This window comes from Giraffa tippelskirchi, chromosome 3 (assembly GCF_054371585.1).
Source record: "Giraffa tippelskirchi isolate mGirTip1 chromosome 3, T2T-mGirTip1v1.2.pri, whole genome shotgun sequence".
Classification (NCBI taxonomy): domain Eukaryota; kingdom Metazoa; phylum Chordata; class Mammalia; order Artiodactyla; family Giraffidae; genus Giraffa; species Giraffa tippelskirchi.
In genome coordinates this window covers 45,636,733-45,657,037 of record NC_137277.1, presented here as the reverse complement: position 1 = coordinate 45,657,037, position 20,305 = coordinate 45,636,733, and the positions used below count along the sequence as shown (strand labels likewise).

Genomic DNA, 20,305 nt, shown 5'->3' with positions numbered 1-20,305 from the left:
CCTCTCTCCCCGCCCTGTGGCCCACCCTCCCCTCACTCAGAGAGCACGCCTCATCCCAGCCTACACACAGGCACCAGGGTGAGCCACACACACTAGTGCACACCTGCAAAGACCCACGTGCATACCGTGCAACTCTAGAGGCACGTAGGTGCACACAAGCCTACACACACCTATACCTGCCATACACAAGCATGCTCACACCTCCTCTACTCTGCCCACCCCCACAAAGCCACCCTTAGACACACTCGTGTGCCACCTATGTAAAGCCATCGGTGGCCAGATGTAAGGCCTGCTTCTGTCCCGAACATGCACACACAATGCACCCTGGCACGCCCTCCACACTCTGCCACACGCCTCACACATACACCCACCCCCCACAGGCATGCGCACGTGTATGCACTCCCAGTGAGCCTCCATTAAGGACATTAGAGCGGGTGGGGGGAGTGGGAAAGAAGAGGGTCTCTGGTGTGCCCAACACCAAGATCACCCCAGGAAGAGCCCCCTTCCCACCATCGCAGCTTGCTCACCTGGGGATGTGCTTGTTGGGCTTCTCCCAGCCATAATCAGGGGAGGAGTCGGCACGTGTGCTCATCAGAAAGTTCTCAGACCAAGAGGTCAGCCTGGAATCTCCAGGACGATGCTACATCCACCCCCAACAGTGCCTCCCATTCCCAGCGCTCTTCCTAGCCCAGCGGCTCACAGTCCTAGAGGTCACAGCTGAAAAGGACTTCACTGTTCATCTCCTCCGACCCTCCATCAACCACCTCCACCACCAAATGTTCCTGGTAGGCAAAGCTGTTGAGAAGGTCAGGGCTTATCAAAGACACACAGCCAGCTGGTGGCCACCCTCCATATTCACAGCCTCAAGGCCCTGCACTCCAATGCATTGCCTCTGGAGCAGAGCATTTGGGGGCTTTCAGGGGATCAAAACCCCCTTTAAAATCTGATAATAGCTTCTGAAATATGGGCTCTCCAGCTACAAATGCCCATGTACCCACACGTAACGATTTGCATTCAATTCAAGGAGTCTCCAACCATCGGAAGGTCCCACAGGAGAGTGGTTCTCAAACTCTGGTGGTCTGGAGAAACACCTGGGAACATAAAAATCCTGACCTCCAGGCCCCAGTCCCAGAGACTCTGATTGCATAGGCCCCAGGGCTTCCCTGGTGGCTCAGATGGTAAAGAATCCACCTGCAAAGCGGGAGACCTGGGTTCACTCCCTAGGTTGGGAAGATCCCCTGGAGGAGGGCATGGCAACCCACTCCAGTATTTTTGCCTGGAGAATCCCCATGGACAGAGGAGCCTGGCAGGCTCCAGTCTACGGGGTCGCAAAGAGTCAGACACGACTGAATGATTAAGCACAACAACAGGTAGATGCAGGCATCTATACTGATTACAAGTCTCCAGGAATTTGATATAAGGGGATTGGAAGACCCCTGGTCAACGGGGATCATACACTCAGGGCAAGAACCTGTACTCTAGAAAGAGACCAAAGGACTCCCCTTGTGGTCCAGTGGTTAAGAATCCACCTGCCAATGCAAGGGTTCAATCCCTGGTCCTGGAAGATTGCACAGGCTGTGGAGCAAATAAGCCTGTGCACCACACCTACTGAGCCTGTGCTCTAGAGCCTGCGAGCTGCAACTACTGAAGCTCATGCGCCTAGAGCCCGTGCTCCACAACAAGAGAAGCCACCGCAGTGAGCAGCCCGCACACCACAGTGAAGAGTAGCCCCGGTTCACTGCAACCAGGGAAAGCCTGCGCCTAGCAATGAAGGCCCAGCGCAGCCAAAAATAATAAAAATAAATAAAAAATGAATAGAGACCGAACATTTACCTTTAGGGAGGGGAGATAGATGCTTCCAAGGACTTTATCCCAAGGGAGAGAGGGGCCCCAAGATGGCCTCAAAGGCCATGTCATAATTGGGGGTGTCTCTTATGTGCCTGCTCCCGAGACCCCCACTCAGGACACTGACACACGTCTTGGGCTAGACTGTGCCCTCACCTGAGGCAGGGACCACACACATCTCATCTGTTCCCAGCCCAAAACCAAAGCTGGGCCCCAACAGTGTGGTTCTGAATGGAACTGAACCAGGCCGTCAGTCCGGGAGGTCCATTCCAGGCCCCTCACGAAAGCATCCAGGTTAGTTCCCACCTCCATGGGTGCCGAAACCCAGCAGCTGTCAGAGCAGCACAGTGAGGGAGTGGCTTGTCAAGGGCCTGCCCTCCAGCTCCCGGGCCCGGGCCCCGCCTCTGGGAAGGGAGCCCCTCTCAGAAAGCCTGCTTTCCGAGTTCTCCGTCCATTCGCCCTTCCAGAAGCGCTGTCAGGAAAGCCAAGCCTTTGTCTTCTCTCTCTCTCTCTCCCCAGGTGATATTGGTGGTCAGATGGGACTGTTCATTGGTGCTAGTATCCTTACAATACTAGAGCTCTTTGATTATATTTATGAGGTAAGACGCGGGATGGCTCATGGGGGACTGCCAGGAGCCCTCATCCTGCCCCGACGTCCAGAACCAGAGCACAGAGCGGGGAGAGCTCGGCCTCCCTCCCCCAAGAGCCGCCTTCCCCTCCCTGTGCATAGACGCTGTCTGTCCCCACGCCCCAGGCACCCGGGAGGGGTTGATGTGAGAGACGAAGCCACAGGCCTGTCCTCGGGGCTGTCTACACCCGCATGCACGCAGGGAGCAGGGAGCCGAAGGGATGAGTAGGAGGGGGTGAGACAGTGCAGGGGCTGGCGCGGAGCACCTGGGCCTTATGTGGGGCTTCATGCCTGGGTGTGTCTGCACCCGCACACTCACACCACACACGCTTATACCATACTCATACACAACATACACACATATATGCCCCACACCCTCCACACACACATACCATACTTCACGTATGCACACACACTCCACACATGCACACACACACACATTACACTTATACCACACTCACACACTTCTCACAAATACACACACACCACACACACATGCCACATGCACACACACACACCTGCCCTCCAGATGACCGATCACCAGAGCAACACCTTCCAGGGTCCAGGCAGGTTGAGGGAAGGAGCACTCCTGAGACGTCATCAATCCTGAGCAGGAAGAGCAAGGGTGGACTCCAGCTGCTCTGGTTCAGGGGGCTGTCGCCCTCAGGAGGCAGCTGGAACAGGGCCTCTGAAAGCTTCTCTGTGTGAGAAGCTGCAAACAGCAGCTTCATGCACTGCGCGCTCCAGGGGCTCATCAGTCTTCCTACTGCGTTCCTCCGAGCCCTGGGCTGGCTCCAGGGACTCCAGAATCCTCTGGGAAGCCCAGGACCACCTGGGCCTCAGCCCAGCAGATGGGGCCTGCAGAGCAGTGGCCTGCCTCCCAGAGGGGACCGGCAATGGCCAAAGGCCACTGGGAGTCACTGTGGGAAGTGGAGGGCCTGGGTGACCAGGGGCCTGTGGAGTGCCACACCCCACCTCTCAGCATGGTGGCCGTGTTCCCAAACTGGGTCCCATAGCCAGATTTTGTTCTGCCCTGTTTAATCATTTCTGTGCAAAGATGTACAAAGTTATAGAAATTGAATCACATCAGAAAACATATTTTATAACTACTCTGTTATTGAGAATGAAATGTTAACACAGTTGTGCCCCAACCTTGTGAACTGTGGAGTTTTCAGGCCTCAAAAGTGATGAGTAACTGTCCCCCCAGGACAGATGGGGAACCAGCCACACTGAGAGACTACACTGAGGCCCTCCTGTGTTCCCGCCCCCCACCCCACCCCCAGTCTCTAGCTCCTGCACCAAAAGCTTGGATAGGGACCCTAGTTTGGGCCGCCAGGCTGGGCTCCTATAAAACATCTGTCCAGCTGCAGCCCAGGCGGCCGCTGCCCCTGCCTCCCCAGCCCAACTACGGGGAAGGAGGTCTCTCTCGCTACCTTGATGCCTTTCTCCCGGCCTGACCTTCCTTCCTGCCTTTCTTGCAGCTGATCAAAGAGAAGCTACTAGACCTGCTTGGCAAAGAAGAGGAGGAAGGGAGCCACGATGAGAATGTGGTAAGGGCGGCCGGCAGGGGGTTGCAGGTTGGTTAGTTCCTTGGTGTGTACAAGCCATGTGAATGCAGATGCCGGTGCCAGGCAGGACGAGAGTGCTCCGTCGCACACCTTTCCATAGCTCGAGACCCTCCAAGGACACTCCAACTGAACCCTGAGCCTCTCTCTGAGACCCATCCTGGAAACCAGTTGTAGATGGAATTTGCTCCATGGATGCAGCGGAGACCAGGAGATGCTTCTGCCTGGACCAGCTCAGCTTCTCCCCAGCCAGAAGCCGCGCCCCTCTTCTCGTGCCTTGGGAGACCAAGGAGAGGCTCCCTGTAGGCCCATTCCCTTATTCCCTAGGTGGCAGAATGTGAGTAGGAATGTCCCTGTTACTCTACCCTATTTGAAGAGGACACAGGGTGTGGGGCCCTCTGAAGTAGTGGTGTTGTTTCAGTAGCTAAGTAGTGTCCCACTCTTTGCAACCCCATGGACAGTAGTCCACCAGGCTCCTCTGTCCATGAACTTCTCCAGGCAAGAATACTGAAGTGAGTTGCCATTTCCTTCTCCAAGGGATCGTCCCAACCCAGGGATAGAACCTGCAACTCCTGCTTAGCAGGCAGATTCTTTGAAGTAGGTAGAAGCAATAACACCCATTATAACTGCTGACCATTGTAAGCCTGGTATGTGTCAGGCACTGCGTTATGTGCCTTAAGAGTGACATGTCGTTTCAACCCTAGAGTCACCCTAGAGGAAGGGCTGTTCTTATCTCCATTTTGTATATGAGGCAGCTGTGGCCCAGATGCCCAGGCTACACAGCTAGGGGGGCACCCTAGCCTCCTTCCTACTCTGCCTCTCTTTCCTGAAGTCTAAGAGGCAGCACCTCTTATACTGTCCACACTCTCCTTCCCAGATTCAACCTGTTCCTGGACCCTGGTCTCCGCTGAAGGTTGTGGGTATCACTGACTTCCCCCAAGTCAGCACCCCAGCCCCAAGAGAACACCGCATTCCATGGCCATTGCCTCCTTATATCATAACATCCCAAGTGGATCCCAGACTCCTCTTCCTCCTTCTCCTATCTGGGCTCCCGTTTCTGCTCCAGACACTGTTTCTCTACTCATCTCCCAAGCTAAACATCCCACTTTGATTCTCTCGGGTCCCTGCAGCTTCTGTTTGAACGCAACACAGCTTCTGTGGAGGGGAGGGCAGTGTAGGTGGAAGGAACCCCGGTCTCGGGACTCAGCTGATCCGCCTGGATCCCAGGGCCCTTCTTCCCAGCTGTGCACCTGAGGGCACGTTACCTCCCTCTCTGAGCAGCTGCCGAATCACTGGGACCTCAGGGGGTGCCATCGGATTAAATGAGACCAGGCCCTGGGAAGCAATGAGCTGTGACTAGTTTGTAGTAAGTGCTCGGCGAAATCAAGCTCCCTCTCCTCCCCTCGCCCCACACTCCCTTCCGCCTTCAGAATGTCTCAAAGACACAGCTTCCTCCTTTGCACCACTCCCAGCCTCATCATCATCTAATCTCCCCCAAATTCTTGGCACAGAATTCTGCTCACATCCCTCCTAGCCTCCAGCCCTCTGCAGGGCCAGGAATCACCCAGAAGACTCAAAGCCACCTCAGCCCCACCCTGCTCAGGGACCTGAGATAACCCTTCCCTGAGGTCAGCCTTACCCCAAGGTCCTTTGGGGACACCTGGGGTCAGGGGTCAGACTCCCAGCTGTCAGAGACCTCCACTGTTCTGCCTCAGTGATCAAGCAGCCCCTCCTGCCCAGGCCAGGCCACGGGTTGCCCTTCCTCCACCCCAGGTGGACCCAACAGAGGTCTAAGGACAAGGGTGGGATGGGTCATCCACGCCCCAAGGCTACGCACCATTCAGATGTAGCTTCCAGTGACACAGCAGGGGACCTCTGGAGAGGTCAACAGGATATAAATATGGGATATATTGTTCAACGCAGGGACTACAACTACTACCACTGCTATGTTCCTTACAGATGTGCTAAGTCACTTCAGTCGTGTCGGACTCTTTGAGACCCCACGTGTAGCCCACCAGTCTCCTCTGTCCATGGGATTCTCCAAGCGAGAATCCTGGAGTGGGTTGCCATTTCCTCCTCCAAGGGGATCTTCCCCATCCAGGGATCAAACCTGTGTCTCTTATGTCTCCTGCATTGGCAGGCAGATTCTTTACCACTGAGCCACCTGGGAAGCCCTTAGAGAGAAGGTCAAACTAGCTGTTGAATCCCATCACCAGGAAGCTCCCTCTGCACTCTGGCGGGGCTGGGGGCGGGGGGGGGCGGTGCGCCTAGGTGGACAGTGGAGAGGATTCTGTAGGCAGTGAGCCCCCCCAGCTTCATGCCCAAAGATGGCAACCCAGCACCGGAGGGGTTTAGGGCGGAGCAGCAGTGCCCGGGAGAGCCCACGGTGGGCAGCATGGTTCCCAGGGCCTGGGCTGGGCTGCAGGGGCCCTGGGACGCATTTTTGCTGAATGAACATCAACAGGCACTTTCCTCTCCCTGCCAGAGCACTTGTGACACGATGCCAAATCACTCCGAAACCATCAGCCACACTGTGAACGTGCCCCTGCAGACGGCCCTGGGGACCTTGGAGGAGATTGCTTGCTGACGGCCCTCGGACCACCGGGCACCACCATCCCCACCCCCAAACAGACCTGGCCCGGGACCAGGACAGGGGACCGCAGGCTCAGGTGGGATGGCCCCTGCCCACCGACGGAAAGAAGCAAGAGCCCCCTATGCACACTTAGCAAACTGCTGAAACCTCGCTCCGGCCACGTCTGGCACGACGCGTCCTCGGGCCCCGCCGCCGCGCGTCTGACCCTCTAGGAGAAGTGAGTCCCGCCCTGAAACTGTCCAAGAACCGACCCGCCATCACATCTCACTGCCAGATGTACAAAGCACTGCATGCTCCGACCCCTCACGGCGCCGCGTCCGCGTCTTTCTCCGTCCGCGACCCTCGCCGTGCGGTTTTCAGCAGCCCTGCAGGGGGACCGGGTTCCAGCTCCGAAGTGCACCACCACGAGGCCGCGCTGGAATCACAGCTGCACACTTCAGAGGGAAACCGCAGAGCCCTGGACTCCGTCCGGTCCTCCTGTCGTTTGTGAAGGTTCTTAACCTGCCCACCAACCCCTCCTTCCGCCTCCCCAGGCCGGCCGCAGGGGGCCAGGGGACATAGGGGGCCCGGGGCCGCCCCCCTCCCCTCCCAGGGCCCGAGGCCGCCCCCCTCCCCTCCCAGGGCCCGAGACGGAGGCGCGGCGGCCGGGGGACACAACTGCTGTGCCCACTTTGTCGGCTCTCCCTGTGACACGGCTTGTACAGTCTGATTCTGTCTCTTTGGGGGCGGGGGGGAGGGCTTTTTGTTTGTTTGTTTGTTTGTCGGAGATGTGTTTCCTTTTGTTTTCTGAATCTGGGTTTTGATGTTCTGAGGTTTGGTTTGGTTTTTCCATTTTCTCTGGCGTTTATTTATTCGTGCTTCCAATCACGGTCATATTAAAAGCTGGTCTTGTGGACATGGCCGAGTCGTCTCTGCTTTTTCCCTACACTCTTTCTCCCCAAGATGTTAGGAAAGGGCCAGACCTGCCACGTCAAAACCGACAGGATAGATGATAGATATATAGATATACACGATAGATAGATAAATAGATAGATGACAAATAGATGGAGAGATACAGTTTATGAATATTTACTTTTACAGATACTGAACATTATATCTACTACTGTGGGCAGGAATCCCTTAGAAGAAATGGAGTAGCCATCATGGTCAAAAAAAGAGTCCGAAATGCAGAACTTGGATGCAATCTCAAGAACGACAGAATGATCTCTGTTCATTTCCAAGGCAAACCACTCAATATCATGGTAATCCAAGTCTATGCCCCGACCAGTAACGCTGAAGAAGCTGAACTTGAACGGTTCTATGAAGACCTACAAGACCTTTTAGAACTAACACCCAAAAAAGATGTCCTTTTCATTAGAGGGGACTGGAATGCAAAAGTAGGAAGTCAAGAAACACCTGGCGTAACAGGCAAATTTGGCCTTGGAGTACAGAATGAAGCAGGACAAAGGCTAATAGAGTTTTGCCAAGAAAACGCACTGGTCATAGCAAACACCCTCTTCCAACAACACACGACATCACCAGATGGTCAACACCGAAATCAGATTGATTATATTCTTTGCAGCCAAAGATGGAGAAGCTCTATACAGTCAGCAAAAACAAGACCAGGTGCTGACTGTGGCTCAGATCATGAACTCCTTATTGCCAAATTCAGACTTAAATTGAAGAAAGTCGGGAAAACCACTAGACCATTCAGGTATGACCTAGATCAAATCCCTTATGATTATACAGTAGAAGTGACAAATAGATTTAAGGGACTAGATCTGATAGACAGAGTGCCTGATGAACTATGGACAGAGGTTCGTGACATTGTACAGGAGACAGGGATCAAGACCATCCCCATGGAAAAGAAATGCAAAAAAGCAAAATGGCTGTCTGAGGAGGCCTTACAAATAGCTGGGAAAAGAAAAGAAGCAAAAAGCAAAGGAGAAAAGGAAAGATATAGCCATTTGAATGCAGAGTTCCAAAGAATAGCAAGGAGAGATAAGAAAGCCTTCCTCAGCGATCAATGCAAAGAAATAGAGGAAAACAACAGAATGGAAAAGACTAGACATCTCTTCAAGAAAATTAGAGATACCAAGGGAACATTTCATGCAAAGATGGGCTCGATAAAGGACAGAAATGGTATGGACCTAACGGAAGCAGAAGATATTAAAAGAGGTGGCAAGAATACACAGAAGAACTGTACAAAAAAGATCTTCATGACCCAGATGATCACGATGGTGTGATCACTCACCTAGAGCCAGACATTCTGGAATGTGAAGTCAAGTGGGCCTTAGAAAGCATCACTACAAACAAAGCTAGTGGAGGTGATGGAATTCCAGTTGAGCTATTTCAAATCCTTAAAGATGATGCTGTGAAAGTGCTGCAGTCAATATGTCAGCAAATCTGGAAAACTCAGCAGTGGCCACAGGACTGGAAAAGATCAGTCTTCATTCCAATCCCAAAGAAAGGCAATGCCAAAGAATGCTCAAACTACCGCACAATTGCACTCATCTCACATGCTAGTAAAGTAATGCTCAAAATTCTCCAAGCCAGGCTTCAGCAATATGTGAACCGTGAACTTCCAGATGTTCAAGCTGGTTTTAGAAAAGGCAGAGGAACCAGAGATCAAATTGCCAACATCCACTGGATCATTGAAAAAGCAAGAGAGTTCCAGAAAAACATCTATTTCTGCTTTATTGACTAAGCCAAAGCCTTTGACTGTGTGGATCACAATAAACTGTGGAAAATTCTGAAAGAGATGGGAATACCAGACCATCTGACCTGTCTCTTGGGAAATCTGTATGCAGGTCAGGAAGCAACAGTTAGAACTGGACATGGAACAACAGACTGGTTCCAAATAGGAAAAGGAGTACGTCAAGGCTGTATATTGTCACCCTGCTTATTTAACTTATATGCAGAGTACGTCATGAGAAACACTGGGCTGGAAGAAACACAAGCTGGAATCAAGATTGCCAGGAGAAATATCAATAACCTCAGATACGCAGATAACACCACCCTTAAGGCAGAAAGTGAAGAAGAACTAAAGAGCCTCTTGATGAAAGTGAAAGAGGAAGGTGAAAAAGTTGGCTTAAAGCTCAATGTTCAGAAAACTAAGATCATGGCATCTGGTCCCATCACTTCATGGGAAGTAGATGGGGAAACAGTGGAAAGAGTGTCAGACTTTATTTTGGGGGGCATCAAAATCACTGCTGATGGTGATTGCAGCCATGAAATTAAAAGACGCTTACTCTAAGAGTCGGACACGACTGAGCGACTTCACTTTCACTTTTCCCCTTCATGCACTGGAGAAGGCAATGGCAACCCACTCCAGTATTCTTGCCTGGAGAATCCCAGGGATGGCGAAGCCTGGTGGGCTGCCGTCTATGGGGTCGCACAGAGTTGGACACGACTGAAGTGACTTAGCAGTAGCAGTACTCCTTGGAAGGAAGGTTATGACCAACCTAGAGAGTATATTTAAAAGCAGAGACATTACTTTGCCAACAAAGGTCCGTCTAGTCAAGGCTATGGTTTTTCCAGTGGTCATATATGCATGTGAGAGTTGGACGGTGAAGAAAGCTGAGCACCAAAGAATTGATACTTTTGAGCTGTGGTGTTGGAGAAGACTCTTGAGAGTTCCTTGGACTGCGAGAAGATCCAACCAGTCCATCCTAAAGGAGATCAGTCCTGGGTGTTCATTGGAAGGACTGATGTTGAAGCTGAAACTCCAATACTTTGGCCACCTCATGCGAAGAGTTGATTCATTGGAAAAGACCCTGATGCTGGGAAGGATTGGGGGCAGGAGGAGAAGGGGATGACAGAGGATGAGATGGTTGGATGGCATCACCGACTCGATGGGCATGGGTTTGGGTAAACTCCGGGAATTGGTGATGGACAGGGAGGCCTGGCATGCTGCAATTCATGGGGTCGCAAAGAGTCGGACATGACTGAGCGACTCAACTGAACTGAACTGACCTTTACAGAACATGTACACTCCTATTCTATCCTATCCTGCGTCTTTAAACACTGTTGATTGCAACATTGTAAATGGCTTCACCACGCCCAGTTGCAGTGACATTGCCCTGGACCACAGGTACCTGGCACGAAGACAGGGAGGCAGAACTCACTGCCCAGACCTGCAAACCTTAGAGGAGGCCTTCACATCCCTTTCCCTGGCTCCTCCTGACCCGGTCAGTGAATTCGGTCTGGACACCTGCCCAGCCTGGCCTCCATCCCACCTCCTGCCTTTCTCATCCCACTCTACAACCCACTCCCTCACCCCCATCCAACAGACCTGCTTCTGCCTTGCCCCCCATGACTCTTGCATCCTCTTGAGGGGATGTCCATGTGGGAAAGGAGGTGGGACGATGCCTCTGGTGGGGAGGGGACGTGCCCTTTCAAGCCCCCCTGTGGCAAGAGAGAGCTTTCTGCTCCAGCAGAATGCTTGCCCTCACAGTGTCCTGCTAATTCCACAGGGGCAGCTCCTGTAGTCTAATCTTTCACTCCCCCCTCAACCACTCCCAACTCAAAGTCACCCCCAAAGTCATGAAGGAAGACCTATGATGGTTCATACCTCCCTCCTCATGCACAAGTGCACAGAAAGCGCTGGCTGGACCAGGGGTCTGGTCCCGGCTTTGCTATCTAACTGCTCTCTTTCCCTCTCCTAACACAAGGAAGTGATGGATGAGATCATGCAGCTCTCTGGGCTCCATTCCCTCCATCTGAGGCTGAAAATAATACCTTACCCGGGTCTTCACAGATGCTCTCCAGAGGCCCCTTCAGACTTGAGATGCTAGAACAGCATTACTCCCCCCGTCGGTGGGACAAGGCACACCAGCCACACTGACACCCAAGCAGGACGGGAACTGGCACTCACGGGGCTCCAGGAGGAGCTGGGACAGAGCACAGCCCTGATGCGTCCTCCCACACATCCTCTCAGATGGTGTTAGCCAAGCTGGGGTTTCCTTTTCAGAAACAGCGGGTGCAGCCGCTGGAAGGGACCTTTTAGTGTTCTATCTCTGCTGTAACAAAACGATAAACCTAGTGACTTTGAAACAATACAAATGCATTATAGTTCAGGAGACCAGAAGTCGGACATATGTCTCACTGGGCTAGAATCTAGGTGTCAGCAGAGCTATCTTCCTTTCGGAAGCTCTAGAGGAGAAGCTATTTCCTCACCTTTTCCAGCTTTTAGTGTCTGCCCACATTCCTTGGCTTGTGGCCTCTTCCTCCTTCTTCAAAGACAGCAATGATGGGTTGAGTCTTTACATCGCAACGACAATGATCTACTAGTCTCATCTTCCTCTAACTCAGATCCTCTCCTGCCTGCCTCTTCTGTTTTGTTTTGTTTTTAGGTAACTAGTTTTTTTTTTAAGAGTATAATTGCTTCTTTATAATGTTGTGTTAGTTTCTGCTGTACAGTGAAGTGAATCAGCTATTTGTATACATATATCCCTTCCCTCCTTAGCCTCCCTCCCACCCATCCCCATCCCACCCCTCTAGGTCATCACAGTACACTAAGCCGAGCTTCTTGTACTTCACAGCAACTTCCTGCTGTCTGTTTTACACATGGCAGTGTATGTCTCTTCCATTTTTAAAAGACTCTTTGTATTAGACCCAGCCAATAATTCATACTAATCCTCCCATCTCAAGGTTAGTAACTGCTCACATCTTCCCTGGTGGCTCAGCTGGTAGACATGGAACAATGGACTATTTCAGAATTGGGAAAGGAGTGTGTCAAGGCTGTATACTGTCACCCTGCTTATTTAACTTATGTGCAGAGTACATCATGCGAAATGCTGGGCTGGATGAAGCACAAGCTAGAATCAAGATTGCCGGGAGAAATATCAATAACCTGAGATATGCAGATGACATCACCCTTATGGCAGAAAGCCAAAAGGAACTAAAGAGCCCCTTGGTGAAAGTGAAAGAGATTGGAAAAGCTGGCTTAAAACTCAACATTCAAAAAACAAAGATCATGGCATCTGATCCCATCACTTCATGGGAAATAGATGGGGAAACAGTGGAAACAGTGTCAGACTTTATTTTTTTGGGCTCCAAAATCACTGCTGATGGTGATTGCAGCCATGAAATTAAAAGACACTTACTCCTTGGAAGAAAAGCTATGACCAACCTAGACAGCATATTCAAATGCAGAGACATTACTTTGCTGACAAAGGTCCATCTAGTCAAAGCTATGGTTTTTCCAGTAGTCATGTATGAATGTGAGAGTTGGACCATAAAGAAAAGCTGAGTGCTAAAGAATTGATGCTTTTGAACTGTGGTGTTGGAGAAGACTCTTGAGAGTCCCTTGGATTGCAAGGAGATCAAACCAGTCAATCCTAAAGGAAATCAACCCTGAATATTCATTGGAAGGTCTGATGCTGAAGCTGAAACTCCAATACTTTGGCCACCTGAAGTGTGGAAGTCCCTCTCCAAAGAAAAGTTCACTCCTCACTACATCAGACTGGAAATAGTCCTTCTAGTGCCTAGACTATAGGATGTAGAAGAACAGAGTGTCTTCAGACTGCTCCCATCGGGGGTGAAAACCACATTAAATGTCTATTTAGTGAGTTGGGAGTCTATCAGATGCTTCTGCCTCATTCCAGTTTAATAGTTTCATACATTTTTAAAAAATCTATAACTTGAATTGCAATTTGAACTCTTCATTGGATTTCTGGCTTCCTTTTTAAATTTTTTCAGATCAATCTGGGATGGAGTGAAGAATACTCTAACAGGTTTGGATTGCTCCAGGCTTCGGATATGTATGCGTCCCTTCTGATTTAAGAATTCTGGCTTTGTTCATCTGGGAGCAGGTCTATAAACTTAACTTATTTACAGAAAAGACAGGAAATCTGAGAGAATAAATCAATAGCCAGCTACCGATTATAGTAATTAACTGGCTGTTGAGCAAAGATACAGTCCTAAGCCTAAATTCCTGGGAGTGGTGGTATTTTTTATTATCATTATTTCAAACAAGTAGCTGCGTGTGTGATCATTTCTTTAGGGATGACCTGAAGAGGTCTGGTAGACACAAGAGACTTGGAAAGTGTCACATTTTCTTTTTATCAATTTTTGGCCACACTCCATGGCATGTGGGACCAGGGATCGAGCCCTCGCCCCCTACATGGAAAAGTGGAATCTTAACTACGGGACTGCCAGGGAGGTCCCAGCGTCACATTTTCAAGAGTCACCCAAATGGTGCCACAGTGGCTGGGAGTTTGGTACAATCATAAGGTCAAACCACAAGGATGAATTATCAATGACCTCAAAGGGTCAGACTAACCACTTGACTGGTTGATCAATCAGTCAAATAATGGCACGTAATCTCAGAAACAGAATCAGCCACAGTTAGGTGAAAGGAGAAAGTATTTGCCAGGGACTGAGCCAGTTGTTTACACACTGTTCTTTCGTTGTTTGGTGCTGAGAGAGCTCAGAATTCTTTTATTTTCCTCTCCAGCTAGGACCAGTTTTTGTAAAAGTCTTAACCATGAGCACACCTAATGACAAAGAATCCACAGAGGGTCTCTAGATAGGTTCTTGGTGAGCTGGGAGGGAGAATGCAAGAGCCTGGCCCCAGCCACAGGTGTGGTGGTTTAGTCCTTCAGTCATGTCCAACTCTGCAACCCCATAGACTGTAGCTCACCAGGCTCCTCTGTGCATGGGATTCTCCAGGCAAGAATACTGGTGTGGATTGTCATTTCCTTCTCCAGGGATTCTTCCCCACCCAGGGATCAAACCTGGGTCTCCTGCATCGCAGGCAGATTTTTTACCAACTGAGCCATCAGGGAAGCCCAAGTGTGATCTTTTAATGATTCCCTCGGGTGAAGCTCAGCTCAGCCAGCCTGAGCCTGGAATGCAAGGAGGAATCTAGGAACTCCTCCTCCACAAGCTCAGAGATTTCAGTTCGATTTTGAGAACTAAACTTGGAGCAGAGACAAGCGCCTCCAGAAAGCACCAATGAATGAGCTCCCCTGTTACAGAGAAGCAAGGAATTAACTCCTCCGGGGGTGGGGGGAGGTGCTGCCAGCCCTAATCCAGCCATAGCCGGGGCAGACCCCACACTGCACAGAGCGAGCTGCTTGGCACAACTGGGAGGGGAGCGGGCAACCAACGAAGCGGAAACACATGAAGAACAAGGGGTCTCCATTCACTGATTGTCTATTAAGCACCGGGCACTTGCCCTCAGGGAATTTATCATCTGAGTGGGGATATTGACAAGTAAACAACTCTGAAAGATGGATCTGAATTTTTGCAGCAGCAGAACGATAGAGCAGCATATGGAAAGCCCCAGGGGGTGGGATGCTGGAGGAGGCACAGCTGTGGGACTGCACGAAGGTCCAGGGGAGTCAAGAAAAGAAGAAAGGGAGAAAATGTCCAAAATGACACTGAGAGTCTGTGGATGTGTACGGATGCAGGGCCGGGACACCACACTGAGGTACCACTCTGCATCATGGTTGAAGTCCTTTAAGTTTCTTCCTCAACTCTCCAAGAATCTAGGACTGGGTTTCCCAAGCCAAGTGTTGATGTCCTTATCTAACGGCTTTGTTCCCACCCATTTGGGATTCCTAGCGTGTGATTTGCACGTGCATTTGTGTATCCCTACGGCTGATAGGCTCAGTGTGTTTGGGGCCGCAAGTTGCCTGGAGACCATGAAACAGGTCAGTGGGAATAAGCCTAGCCTGAGAATGAGTAGAAGGGGAAGACCTCTTACTAATTCAGTTTAACCTTCTGTGAAACCTACACTCATTGGCTTTGCAAGAACAAAGCAATAATTGGCAAAAGCTTTGGACAGAGTCAAAGACTGAATTTCTGACCTATTTTTGCTATAAACTGACCATATAACTTTGGACAATTTATTCCACTTCTCTGCCTCAGTTTCCCCCTCTATGAAAGATGAGAAGGACTTCCCTGGTGGTCCAGTGGTTAAGACCCCACGCTTCCACTTCAGGGGGTACAGGTTCAATCCCTGTTTCAGAAACTAAGATTCATCATGCCACACAGTGCAGCCAAAAAAGTAAAATTTTTTAATTAAAAAAAAGTGAGGGGTGGGAAATGGACAAAAAGTTTCTCGTACATCCCAGCTCTAATAGTCTCTGACTCTAAATTGAGAATAGGTGTCAGATATCCAAGCAAATGTTCCATTTACTTCTCAGAGCCTCTGTTTCTCATCTATACGATAGAGATGATGATTCCTAGGTTCCAGGGTGAGTATGAGAATTAAATGAGCTAAGGTATATATTTTCTATCTTTTCTTCTTTTCCTTCCTGTAAAACACTGATTTTAGCCTTGTTTGGATTTTTAAAAAAGGTGAAACCTATGAACTCTCTCCCCAAGAAAAAAGAAAATGCACATGATCCAATAGATGTACATAAAATTTTGTATACAATTTTAGAAGGGTTATGGACCCCAAGGAGCCAGATCGTCTAGGGAGACACCCCTGGTCTAGAAAGTGTTAAACTCTCCTCCAAAAGAACTCCAGAGTATCACAAGAGTAACTTTCTCCCCATAAAGGATATTCTGTCCTTTTTCAATTTACAGGAAGAAGGGTAAAAAGATAGATAGGATTTGATCGATTTCAAGTTTTTTTCTCCTGTAATTTTTTAAATCTTTGGCACCTGCTGCAGCTTGTGTACTAGCAAGTTCTCACAGATGGCAAAATGAATGAACGAGCAGAAAGAGAGGATGAACAGAGAACCTTGGAGATGGGATTTCATCAGATTATTCCGCACATGTGGAGATCACAAGGGCCAAGGAGCCCTGTGTACGGAGATAGCAACTGTAGCATCGCTTTGCAAACATCCCCGTGACTGACCATCGCATCCACTGCATTCAAGAAATGCGTGGGCATGTTCTCTGGCTGCCGTCGAGTCCCTAGACAAGCACCCTTGTTGACATTTCATTTGTTTCCAAGCAAGACTGTAATAGTGCTTTTTGTTTAAAAAAAAGAATAAAACCACCCAGTGCTAATGGCTGTGAGTGATGCCTTGGGATGGGGAATCTGGACGCCTTGCCTCCTTAAATCTGCTATCCACGACACCGTGCTTCTGCAGTGGCTCATTTGACTAACTTAGCTCTACCGTGGGCCATTTGTCTTCAGTGTAATTCTGGCATTGTGGCTTTGTTTCAAAAGGAATTCCATCCAAGTTAAAATAAGCCCAAGAGGAAGAGACTGGAGGCCACCAAAGAATCCTCAGCTCCACCTGCTTTACAGGGAAAAGCAAGAAGAAACAGCTGGAAAATTTCAAAGCACCAAGCGGGGGCCCCTGTCTGGACTTCCTCACTCCTTGACCATTTTCTGTGTGCTCACTATGTGCCAGGCACTGTGCTAGGCACTTTGTTGTTGTTCAGTCGCTTAGTTGTGTCCAACTCTTTGCAACCCCATGGACTGCAGCACGCCAGGCTTCTCTGTCCTCCACTATCTTCCAGAGTTTGCGCAAATTCATATTCATTGAGTCATTGATGTCATCTAACCATCTCATCCTCTGTTGTCCCCTTCTCCTGTCTTCAGTCCTTCCCCAGCATCAGGGTCTTCTCCAATGAATCAACCCTTTGCACCAGGTGGCCAAAGTATTGGAGCTTCAGCTTCAGCATCAGTCCTTCCAAAGAATATTTAGGGTTGACTTCCTTTAGGATGAACTGGTTTGATCTCCTTGCAGAGATCCTCAGTGCTAGCCACTGTGGAGGTTCATATATCAAGAGGATGGGGCTCAGAGTGGAGGCAGGCAGAGATGGGCAACAGACATGCACACAAGAACCTGAGCAGAGAGACATACAGCAGAGATGTACCAGGCATGCGCACTCATTAGAGAAGAGGCACCGGGACTGTCTCCTGAGAAGGAGCAGGTTCTGGCTGAAGCCTTGAAAGGTAGGTGGAAGTTGCCAGGGAGGCAGGTTTGCAGAGGAGATCCCTGAGCAAAGGCTTGGAGGTAGAGGAGAACGTGGAATGTCTGGGGAGGCTTGGGTGCCTGCTGGAGAGAACTGGGCTGTCTCTCCACTGCACTCGGTCCATTGTGCCTTCCCATCCCGGGGGTCCATTCCAAGAGTTGGTCCAGCTATGGAGGCTGGTACACGCTGAGGACAAAGCACAACCTTTGGAGTTCAACAGCCCCATTGGAATCCTAGCTCCACCAACTGTGTTACCTTGGACAAAATCCATTTCCAATGAGTTTCCTGGAACCAAACAAGTCCAATAATGAGGTGACCTGGACTTTTTTCCCCTTATTTTATTTTTATAAATTGGAATATAGTTGATTTACAGTGTGTTGTTTCAGGTGTACAAAGTGAATCAGGTATACATATACATATATCTGCTTTTTTTTAAGATTCTTTTCCCATATAGGTCTTTACAGTATTGAGTTCCCTGTGCTATACAGTAGGTCCTTATTAGTGAACTTTAAAAAATGACAAACAGGACTTGCCTGGTGGTCCAGGGGTTAAGACTTCACCTTTCAATACCAGGGATGCAAGTTTGATTCCTGGTGGAGGAGCTAAGATTCCACATGCCTTATGGCCAAAAAGTAAAACAGAAGCAATACTATAACACATTCAATAAAGACTTTAAAAATGGTCCACATCAAAACAATCTTTTTTAAAAAATGAGAACTTCACTTAATTCTCCCCCATTTCCCATGGAAATTTCTGCCGCTTTATGCAAAGTCTGTCCCATTCTGCTCCTGCTTCCAGCACCTTCTCCTCCCCTCTTCCTCTTCCTCAGCAAACAGTGAAGAGGACACTGGTGCAGACCTCCCAAGGAAGCCCTGGTCACCAGGACAGGCAGGACATGTGCCCACGAAGTGGGTGGGGGCTTGGCACCCCCAGAGTTCAGGGAAACCAGACATGAGGTCGGTGTTTCTTGAGCCCCCTTCCCCTACTCTGTGCCCCGTCCTGTACCAGGCGCCTCAGTGCTCTATATTATGTCACTGATAAATTACTGTAAGATGGCCTTTATTAGCTCCTCCTACACACGAGAAACTTGCCTATGAGAGGTGGAATGACCTTTCCAAGGCCAGGCAGCCAGGATAAAGGAGAAAACCCCACTGAACCAACTCTTCCCAAACTGTGCAGAACTCCCTGCTCCAAGGGAGGTGAGCCAGATTTGGATGAGAAGCAGCCTGACTGGCCCCTATGAGAGGTAGAGTGCTCCCCAAAAAGGCTCGGGAGGGGCCATGGTTCCCTCTAGAGATATGCCTGGAGCCTGAAAGCTAGCACTTAGCAATACCGTTCAGTGAATTCTGGCTGTATTGAAAGAAGGTATCAGGACTCATTCATTCACTGATTCTACAGATTGAGCTGAGTGTCTGTCATTCATTCAGGATGCCTCATTAATATACTCAAGAAGTTCATTTGGGAAACTCTGCCAGGTCTGGACAATGAAAGCACTGATGCATACCCCCCAGTCAGGCCTCCAGGAATGGAGGCAAACCTCCATTTAAAGGTTTTTTGAACTTCAAGTTTTTTGAAGACCAACTGAACCCCAGCCCATGGGGACAGTGAGAAATTCCTGAGATGCTTGTGGCTCCAACATACCACCTGGAAACACAGTGATAGCTGAGAACCACACTTATATTGACAGAGTTTGAGCAAACTCAAGGAGATAGTGAAGAACAGGGAAGTCTGGCATGCTGCAGTCCTTGGGGTCACAAAGAATCGGACATGACTTAGCAACTGCACAACAACACTTGTATTAAACTATACTTTATTAGTTGGTTTGTCTTCCCAGGCCTGGGTTAGGAACCAGGCAACATTTCCCAAGCTGCCATCCATTCTCTCTGCCTGTCCATCCAGAGAGAATCCTACAGCTCACAGCCATCTACCCAGTCACTGAGGTCTTTGCCCTGGCAGTGATGCCTCCATGCCTCCCTGAGGATGGAAGATGGGGAAGAGGAGAGAGCAAGTCAGCTGCAGTCTTCAGTCTTTGCTCAGAGAAGAAGGTGTGGGCTCTAAACTGGAAATGAGGTGAGAAAAGGGGCTAGCAAGGGGAAGAGAGACAGGTCAGCATGTTAACTAGCCAAGAAGCTCCTAGAAAAAAAGATTTTTTTTTTAAAGGAAGAGAATGACCAGTAACAAGTTATCTGTCTAGCCTCGATATTTTATTGATAGAGATACAGAATAATTTGCTTGAGTTCACCAGGGGTCAGTGGCAAAGGCCTGGTGTCCCAAGGTCCAGAGCCTCAATCCAGTTCTCTCTTCCTACATCACGCTGCTTCTGCAGACAATGATGCCAACGTACAGGTGTGTGGCCCTTTACGGTTTACACAGCACCGTCCCACCCATCACCCATTTATCTGCCATCCCCCCAGCAGCCCTGTAAGTTAGATTGAGCCGGTACTATGTTGCCTATATTCGAGACAAAAAACTGAAACTAAGGTGGAAATTGTTTGCCCAGGGTCCACAGCTTATAAATGACAGAAATGCACCTACACGCCATTCTCCCTGGCTACCATTGTGGATCCTTGCATTGATGGTAACTATAGTTTGTAGGCTCTTTTAGGACCATTACCTTATTTAAGTGTCACACAAGCATCTTGAGGATGATAAGCAAGATCCTGGGGTCCTGGGGGTCCTAAATTCCCAGGGGTTCCAAGTTTGGATAACTAGTGTCCTCTAGGATGTCAACGTCAAAGAACCCAATGGCAAGAGTGCCCTTAAAAGATCTCAATAGATCTATTAAGTGAGAGGGATTGACTGGCTTGT

At 49.7% G+C, this 20,305-nt stretch overlaps 2 protein-coding genes across 5 annotated transcripts in view; one reads left to right on the top strand and one right to left on the bottom strand.

Annotated features, from left to right (window-relative positions):
- Positions 1 to 7,526, top strand: part of ASIC2 (acid sensing ion channel subunit 2) — a 1,220,661-nt gene extending 1,213,135 nt beyond the window's left edge. For both annotated transcript variants that reach the window (XM_081574827.1, XM_081574826.1), the window contains exons 8-10: positions 2,365 to 2,444; positions 3,955 to 4,023; positions 6,524 to 7,526. In XM_081574827.1, coding sequence (XP_081430953.1) covers positions 2,365 to 2,444; positions 3,955 to 4,023; positions 6,524 to 6,625 — 251 coding nt within the window. In that variant the 3' untranslated portion in view covers positions 6,626 to 7,526. The remainder of the gene's footprint in view (positions 1 to 2,364; positions 2,445 to 3,954; positions 4,024 to 6,523) is intronic.
- The window catches only part of SPACA3 (sperm acrosome associated 3), a 30,743-nt gene that overhangs the window by 1,173 nt on the left and 9,265 nt on the right, over positions 1 to 20,305 (bottom strand). The window contains exon 5 of one of the 3 annotated variants that reach the window (XM_081574829.1): positions 19,291 to 19,471. The exons of 1 other annotated variant lie outside the window; for it this stretch is intronic. In XM_081574829.1, coding sequence (XP_081430955.1) covers positions 19,405 to 19,471 — 67 coding nt within the window. In that variant the 3' untranslated portion in view covers positions 19,291 to 19,404. Of the gene's footprint in view, positions 1 to 19,290; positions 19,472 to 19,682; positions 19,818 to 20,305 lie in introns of those variants that run through there. One more of the 3 variants, XM_081574830.1, reaches the window with a different exon arrangement.